The 7,400-nt window shown below is 40.3% G+C and overlaps 1 protein-coding gene across 1 annotated transcript; it reads right to left on the bottom strand.

Moving 5' to 3' along the window:
• Positions 1 to 3,366: 3,366 nt before the first annotated feature.
• Positions 3,367 to 7,393, bottom strand: LOC110060395 (poly(A) RNA polymerase GLD2-B-like). The gene is made up of 3 exons (XM_089283294.1): positions 6,925 to 7,393; positions 5,456 to 5,672; positions 3,367 to 4,513 (listed from the first exon to the last, which is right to left on the bottom strand). Exons 1-3 carry the CDS (start codon positions 7,246 to 7,248, stop codon positions 4,065 to 4,067), a joined length of 990 nt encoding a protein of 329 aa, XP_089139420.1. The 5' UTR covers positions 7,249 to 7,393; the 3' UTR covers positions 3,367 to 4,064.
• Between the last annotated feature and the right edge of the window lie 7 nt (positions 7,394 to 7,400).

Raw genomic sequence — 7,400 nt, 5'->3', positions numbered from 1 at the left:
CCTTTCTTTTACTGTAAAAGACCTGCTTCGTAGTTTTAAGCGTTATCACCAATAGTGATAACAGGGAATCTCATTTACAGCCAGAAAGGGTTTTAATCCCATCTCCGACATGTTTTTGTGTAATTGACGTAAATTGCAACGATCCTTTCAGCCTGGATTACTGCAAGATGGTAGGATCATGGGAATAGTCTCAGTGGATGTCCACGTGTTCATCAACGTGAACATCTCTTTACAGTAGCCGTGCAATTTTCGATGTGTGATTATAGTACAATTTTCTAGCACGTTTTCTGGCAGGTCTTCGAAATAACGGAAAGAAGAGCAGTTCTGGCGAATTTCACCGTATATCTCATTAGTTTGTTTCTTCAGAGCGATGTTCTGCTATGATTTGTGACGTAGTTCTTTCCATTCGACTATTTAATTTTTTTTCAGCAGCCTCAGTGTGAAACAAAAAGAGAGGAAGCGGTTTCAAAAGAAACCATTTCTTCTGGTTTCCTGGCCAAATCACAAGCAAATATCATGAAAATACCTAGCTGCTAAAGCATAAAATCAGCAAAATCTACAAACAACAAAACTTACTGCACTAGAGTTTTCCTTTAGAAATCGTCCTTTGTAGTCAGTTTTTCGCGATAAGCGAAACCGTCCTAACAGGCTAGCTCTCTGTTGAGAACTGAATGTTATCTGTAGGAAGTCTTAAACATGAAACAGAAAAATTTGACATTGAAGCCTGTAAATTGTTCATGTCGCAACTTCTAGGACTTGTTTGCACCTGTTAAGCTTGGAAAGAGCGCATGCCCAACTGCATTTGTCTAAGGTGGGCCTCTAAACATTATCTTAATGCCAGCCAATGTACATGTTAATCTGTGCAAGAGAAACTGGTAATTCAATTCAATTTTAAGAGACCTAAGATCTGCCAGGAGTGTCCCAACTAGCAAACGTTCTTGCATTCCCAAAGACACGTTTAAGGTAAACTGTTAATCACGACAATTACAATCAAAAACCACGATTTGAACCAAAAGAAGACAAAAGGCTACGATAGGAAGACGGGTAGACAAGGCAAGTTTGTCATGGGTTACTAGGGAAATTATCCTTCAGTTTAGAAATTCTCTTCATAAATTTGGGGCGTAAAATGTTACCGAAATTGCGCCAAACTGTCGTCCAGTGTTCAATTAACAATGGACTGATTCCTTGAATAAATTGAAAACTGGCACGAACTGATTGACATGTGAAATCAATGAATCTTGCAATGGTGACAATATACGTCCCGTTTCGAAAGAACGTACCTTTCACAAAGGTATTTAACTATTATTATTTGCACATGGGATTCTGAGGTACAAAGGACTTAAAATTGAGCTGTGACTTAGTGTGGTCGTTTACTGTCAAGTCATTATTTTCTGAGCGCATATAGCAATAAGGTATCACCAGTGGTTATGTAGGTAACAATGAGGTGTCACTGCTATTTTCCAAATATCAGCGACTTGATTCTTGCCATAAAACTAAAACTTGCAGGAAATTGGCCTTTGGAAACAACTACTAGACCTGCAATGTTGACAATAAGTTTTGTGAAGTAACTATTGTTTCCGAAATAACGACTTATCGTCTACCTAGGAAATTAATTATTTTTATTTACAGATTCTGAAGCAAGAAAGACATCAAATTGAGCTGGCTTATCCAGTACTTAGTCATTCCATGTTACGTGTATATAACAATACAATATCACTATTGGTTACCTACATAACTACTTTCCAACTAACAATAGATTGGTTCTTTTGCTATAAAAAACTGGCAAGAAATTGGCCTTTGGAAACACTGCACCACTCTTCGTGTTATGGTGGCAATGAGTCCTGGGAAATAACTATTATTTCGTGAGTAACTACATATCGTCTACCTAGGAATTTGATAGTTAATTTTGTTTACAGATTCTGAAGTTAGAACGACATCAAAATGAGTTTTCGGCTTGCTCTTTGTCATTCCATGAGTGTTAGGTGCATGTATCAGTACGTTCTCGCCATTGGTTTAATACCTAAAATAAATTTCAAGAAAATTGGAACCGACAAGAAATTGCAATTGGCCGGATTTAGAAATACTACTTTCCTTCCAGTTAAGGCAATTAGCTGTGTAAAATTTTGGGACTGACAACGTGTCGTTTAGCAAAGAATTAAATTATTTTTGTTTGAACAATTGAAAAAGGTGAGCAGTGACTTTTACACTCTGAGACTGGCCTAAATTTGCAACCGTCAAAAATGAGATTGACAGCTGTAAATTGAAAAAAAATTCCATTAAAGCTCAAAAGCAAAATTGCGAGACATTTTTGGTTACAGTGCATGTGCAAACAAGTATTTTAATACCCTTAAGAACAAGAAGTACTTTTTCAGACGTTATCTTAAAAACTGTAACTGCAGTAGCTGCGATGACCCGCATTCATTTCTTTAAATCTTCCTCCGCGGTAGTTCAAATTTAACATGTTTCATATAAGGACTTGCATTCTCCACCATCTACGGGTATATCAAGAACTCATTTGTACGAACTCACAATGTGACCAGCTCCCAGCTGGCTTGAGAGCTCACTTGGTGAACACTGCACCGGTATCGCAGTGGTACCGTTCAAGCCGAAATTTTTTCAGGCGTTATTTTCACAACTGACTAAGCCGTTGACCACATAACGTCGGTGATCACTCTTTCCTCGCAGTTCAGATTTAACATATTTCATGTAATCATTTGCAAAAGTGATTATCTCAAAATTCGTTTATGTATCGCCATTTTAAACCATCCCCAAGAACTGAATCGATTTGTATTTAAATACTTATGGAAAGGCGTAACGTGTAGACAAAGTCACTCGATTGTCAGCTGTAAACGATTATCAAAAAAGTGGTTTGCAAATGACTGGTCTGGAAACAATGGTTAAACAATTATGACTAGCCTTGCGAAAATGACGGCACATCGAAAATTTCTTTCATCACCCACTGAAATGTTTTGGTGGCCATTTCTCATTTAGCCCCTGGGAACTAGGTTGAGACGTCTGTTAAAAATAGCTTTTTTTTCAGGCCGTTTCACGCACCGTTGGTTTCAGCCGCGGATTCAAAAAAAACGATCACGTGATGACAAACATCAGTTTGCATCAGGCGTAGTCAATCGATAAAAATCGATATCAGAAATCACTCGATATGATCGCAGATTGCTATGGATTTATATTTGAAATCGATAACAATCGAACTCACAAAAAAATGTCTTTATCGATTGCTATCAAGAGGAAAGATCGATTGGCAAAAATCGATAACCATGGATAATTCTTGTTTTCAGCCTCTAAATCCCTCCCCCTTCCCCCTTCATCGAAGGCAAGGGACACGGCTGCCAAGGATGAATACATAACTGGACATGTAAAAACTTTATTCCATGCCGTCAAAAAGCCTACAAAGGTAAGTAGTAAATAAAAAAGGATCTTAACACACGGTTTAAGGATGAAATCTTGCAGCATGCCAGGCCGTGATAAATATGAATGAAACAATAAAGATACAGTGCTCAAAACGTCACGAACGTGAGACAATGAAAATAGCCGAGTCTCCGACAGGATTCGAACCCATGACCTCAAAAACAACAGGCGGGCTTTTTATCGACAAAGCCACAAAAAGAAAATGAGCAAGCACATTTACCAAGTAAATATGGCCTTGTTTTGAGTGTCTCCTTAGTTCAATGGTTGGAGCGTTCGTCCGGTATCTGGGAGGTCATGTTTTCTATTCCATTCCAAGGCTCAAAATGTTTTCGTTTTTCCACAGTCGTGACGTGTTATCATACTGTTTTTTTTTTTTGTTTGTTTGTTTTTCACTTCACTATCGAGCTTAAAATTTGCCATTTTATTTACCATCAAAGTGAAATTTGAAATTTTTCTATCAAAGACGTCAAAACGAACTGGCAAGTTCGCCATTTCGATAGCGCGGCCAAAGAGTGGAACTTGGGACTACTGAGAACAAATTCATCTCGTGGCAGGATGGAAGATTTGATGACTCCGCGATCCTCAGACGACGAGACCAGCGTCCTAACTACTCGACCACGCCTCCTCCTATTATATTGCTAAAAGATTTCCTCCAAGGAAGCATTCCTCCTTAACTTGGAAGAAGCGGAGCTGAAGGCACTTTTGATGCGCGAGAACTCGTAAGAATCATACACGGATCTTGTGACATTTCCTCCATCGGAGGGATCCTCTAGTCGGATGTAAGGTCCCCGCCATATCTTGTCGTAGGTCGCTGTGGCCCGAGTACTTCCTGTACGTATGGACATGGTTCTGCCCCAGTCGAACGTGGAAAAATACTGGAAAAAGCCGATCAACAGCTCACCGAGACTTTGTGTGTTGGAAGACTTGAACGAACGAATTTGATCAGGAACGTCAGCGGTGAGCTTCTCCATGACAACACTGTTTGAGGCTTGGAAGATACTGCGAAAGGATTCTTGTAGAGCGGGTGCTACAGGTGGGGAACATCCGGCTTGAAGATAATGGATTACGAGGAGAACTACAGCGAAACCTAAAAAATAAAAATAATCAATCAGTTACTCAGAAAAAACCCAGGTTACCAGGAAGTTTTTTACGATCAAATTTCAAAACACGTTATAATTACCTGTCAGCAAATCAATTCAATTCATTTTGAGTCCATAACCTTAAATATTGTTTGGACGCTTATTTTCTTTCTGGACAGTAGTCAGTAGCTTTTTGACGTCGAAAATGGAGACTGTCAAATAGAAATCTAAGGTCGAAAATGTCCGAAATCGGCCGTTTCATCGTTTCTTTCAACAATCGAAGCTTAATCGAGTGAACGGAATGAGCATCTTTTCCGCCTCAGTTATAACACAGTTCTGGAGATGTCAGTGGGTTGAACATTTGTCAAGAGGAACAGGTTGAAATGACCTTTAAACAAATGGTAAGAGTTTTTCCGAAATAAAAAAAATCCAATCGAAAGAAATTATGACTGAGGCAATGTCCATGAAAAAACTATAACTGAGGCAACGTCCATGGTTGAATTCTCTTCCAAGGTATTTAGCAGCTTTTTTCAGTACTTTCCCCTTTAAAAATGAGCTTAAGAACTGAGAAACTGAGGAACTACATGACTAAGGTAAGATATTGTTTTCTCTTGATGGGAGACTGAAAACTAGAGAGATTAGGAAATGGTAAGGAATATATCCGATGTTCGTTCAGAACGGAAAAAAAAACAGGAGTACTTCTGATGGTAGTACCCAATTTTTAAACGGACGTCCCGGAAACTGTCTGATCCAATTGCCTTTCCACCGAAATTTCCGGTATGTGTTTGGCTTGCATGAACAACGAATTTCTGTTGCTAGGCAACGTGACGTAGCCCTACTGACGTCTTTCTGACGTGGCAACTGTGCAAAGATTGGTCAAACATGTACTCCACTGACCAGACCGAACACCGCAGTGTTCATAACTTGTTTAGCTTATTCCCCTAACGTACCTGCGAGCCTCTTGACTCTCGCGTCAGTAATCCCTGCTCTTTGAGCCCACAGTTTGATTACCATGACCAGTGGTTTCACTCTTGGGTCACACTCGGAGAAGCATTTTAAAAGGAAGGCGTTCCGCACACTGGTCCAGTTCTCCACGCTGATGTCGGTTTCAAACGACTTCTCCCTGTCTTTGAGTTTGATGATAGGCACTCTCGCGTTCGGTACCACCTATACAACAGAGGACAGCTTTGAAAAACCTTGCAATTGTCGCTCCATGAACCCGGGTCTACGTAGCCTCTTCCAGGCGTTCAGTTAGTTTAGGCGCAGCGTGAAAAACGGCGAGCGAAAAATTCGGGAATGAGCGCGGAGAGGGAAAGCTTTCTCTCGCCGCACTTCTCCCCTATTTTTTCGCACGCCTTTTTTCGCGCTGCGCCTAAACTAACTGAACGCCTGAAAGACGCTAGGGTCCATGAACCAGTTGGTCCTTGAATAGAAACTTGACTAATTTACGTTAGGAGCATAGAGATATTAATGTAATTCTTAAGAATTATTCTAGAGTCCATAGTGCTCTATGGGTGGCTGAGTTTCCGTAAGCAATATCCAGGCCTTTCCATAGAAGTCACGTAAAATCGCCCAAATACCTTTGCGGAAATTCTAAACATCACCAAAAATTTCTAAATACCTCGAAAAACCCTCTAAATATCCGGTATTTTTGTTCTAAAAAATGAACCGATAAAAGGAGGAGAAGAAGAAGTTTCAGGCGCCTCGATGTTGCCAGTATCCACCATTTTGAAAAACTGCGGCCTTAGTACTGCTTGTGGTGATATTTTTTGTTTACATTATTTACATTTATCACATTCAGTTTGTCAAGTGGAAAATCGCTGAACTCCGTTGTTTCTGGCATAGAACTGAGTATTGTTTCAAGAATATAGCGAGGAAAACAGAGGGCTCAGCCAAAAAACTATGAATATTTCAAAGTATGCTCTAAATATCTCAGAAACTTCTAAAACATTTCCGGCTATTTGTGGAAAGGTCTACCAACGTCTAACGCTCAAATCGTCCTCAAGTAAACCATTCCGAAATTTGAAAATTCTGTTGAAATATCTCCTGATATTGCTTTTGTACAACCCTTTCGGCGCCATCTTCTCGTTAGTCCTCATTCGCTTGGTTTTCACGTCAATACACCGAGCAGTGTTAATAAACCGTGAAGGCTAAGATTCAGTGAACGGAGTCCCAAAAGCCCGCCATGTTACATAAAAATCATTGAGTGATCTCTACTTTATTTAGTGCAAAGAAATGTCGGTTCTACATGGAATATCTACTAGGATTCTCGATCGCATTTCTGAACGTTTCTGTTTGCCTTTAGTCACACTCAACTTTTACGCTTAAGTTTGCCACGTCTAAACAGAACAGTGCCTACATGTAGTTTCCCTTATAAGCTTCTTGTTCAGGTAACAAATTAAGTTTCCTCCAACATTACCTCTGTTTGAAAGCGGCGTCGGTTACTCGTGAAAAGGGACTCAATTTTCCTCAGCATGTAAGGACCTGTCGGCGCTGCCCCCTCAAAACACAACACCAGATCTATGTCGCTATGAATGCTTCCGAAGCCGTTTGCGGACGAGCCGGACAAAACAAGGCGACTGGAGGGGTAGAGCGATTTCACAATCCCTTCAATTTCCTCTCTCCATCGATTCTTGCGATCGTAAATTTCCCTCGTTTGCTGATTCTCGACAAACTTTTCTTGAATCTGTGCGCTTAGTCGAGGAAACTGATCACTTCCCGATCTGGGGTTAAATCTTGCCATGGTGTAAGGAGAAGATGATGTCACGGACGAATCGAAAATGAATCTGGAGTGAGGGTTCTCGCAGTTGTTTGGATCGCTTCGAAGCCAGACGGATCTCAACTAGCCTCAAAGCTTACGCCTAACAGCTTCCCTAAACTACAGATCGATTGAAA

The sequence above is a fragment of the Orbicella faveolata genome, unplaced genomic scaffold (genome assembly GCF_042242905.1).
Source record: "Orbicella faveolata isolate gen_17 unplaced genomic scaffold, um_ofav_v1 contig_12, whole genome shotgun sequence".
Taxonomy (NCBI): Eukaryota; Metazoa; Cnidaria; class Anthozoa; order Scleractinia; family Merulinidae; genus Orbicella; species Orbicella faveolata.
This window is presented reverse-complemented; position numbering and strand designations above follow the sequence as displayed.

Bases quoted from the DNA above. Each gene is read 5' to 3' on its own strand.
- LOC110060395 (XM_089283294.1), bottom strand. From the start codon at position 7,248: ATGGCAAGATTTAACCCCAGATCGGGAAGTGATCAGTTTCCTCGACTA. The intron at 5,673-6,924 runs GTAATGTTGGAG...TCTGTTGTATAG, and splicing joins GACGCCGCTTTCAAACAGAG to GTGGTACCGAACGCGAGAGT. The intron at 4,514-5,455 runs GTACGTTAGGGG...TTTATTTTTTAG, and splicing joins GAGAGTCAAGAGGCTCGCAG to GTTTCGCTGTAGTTCTCCTC.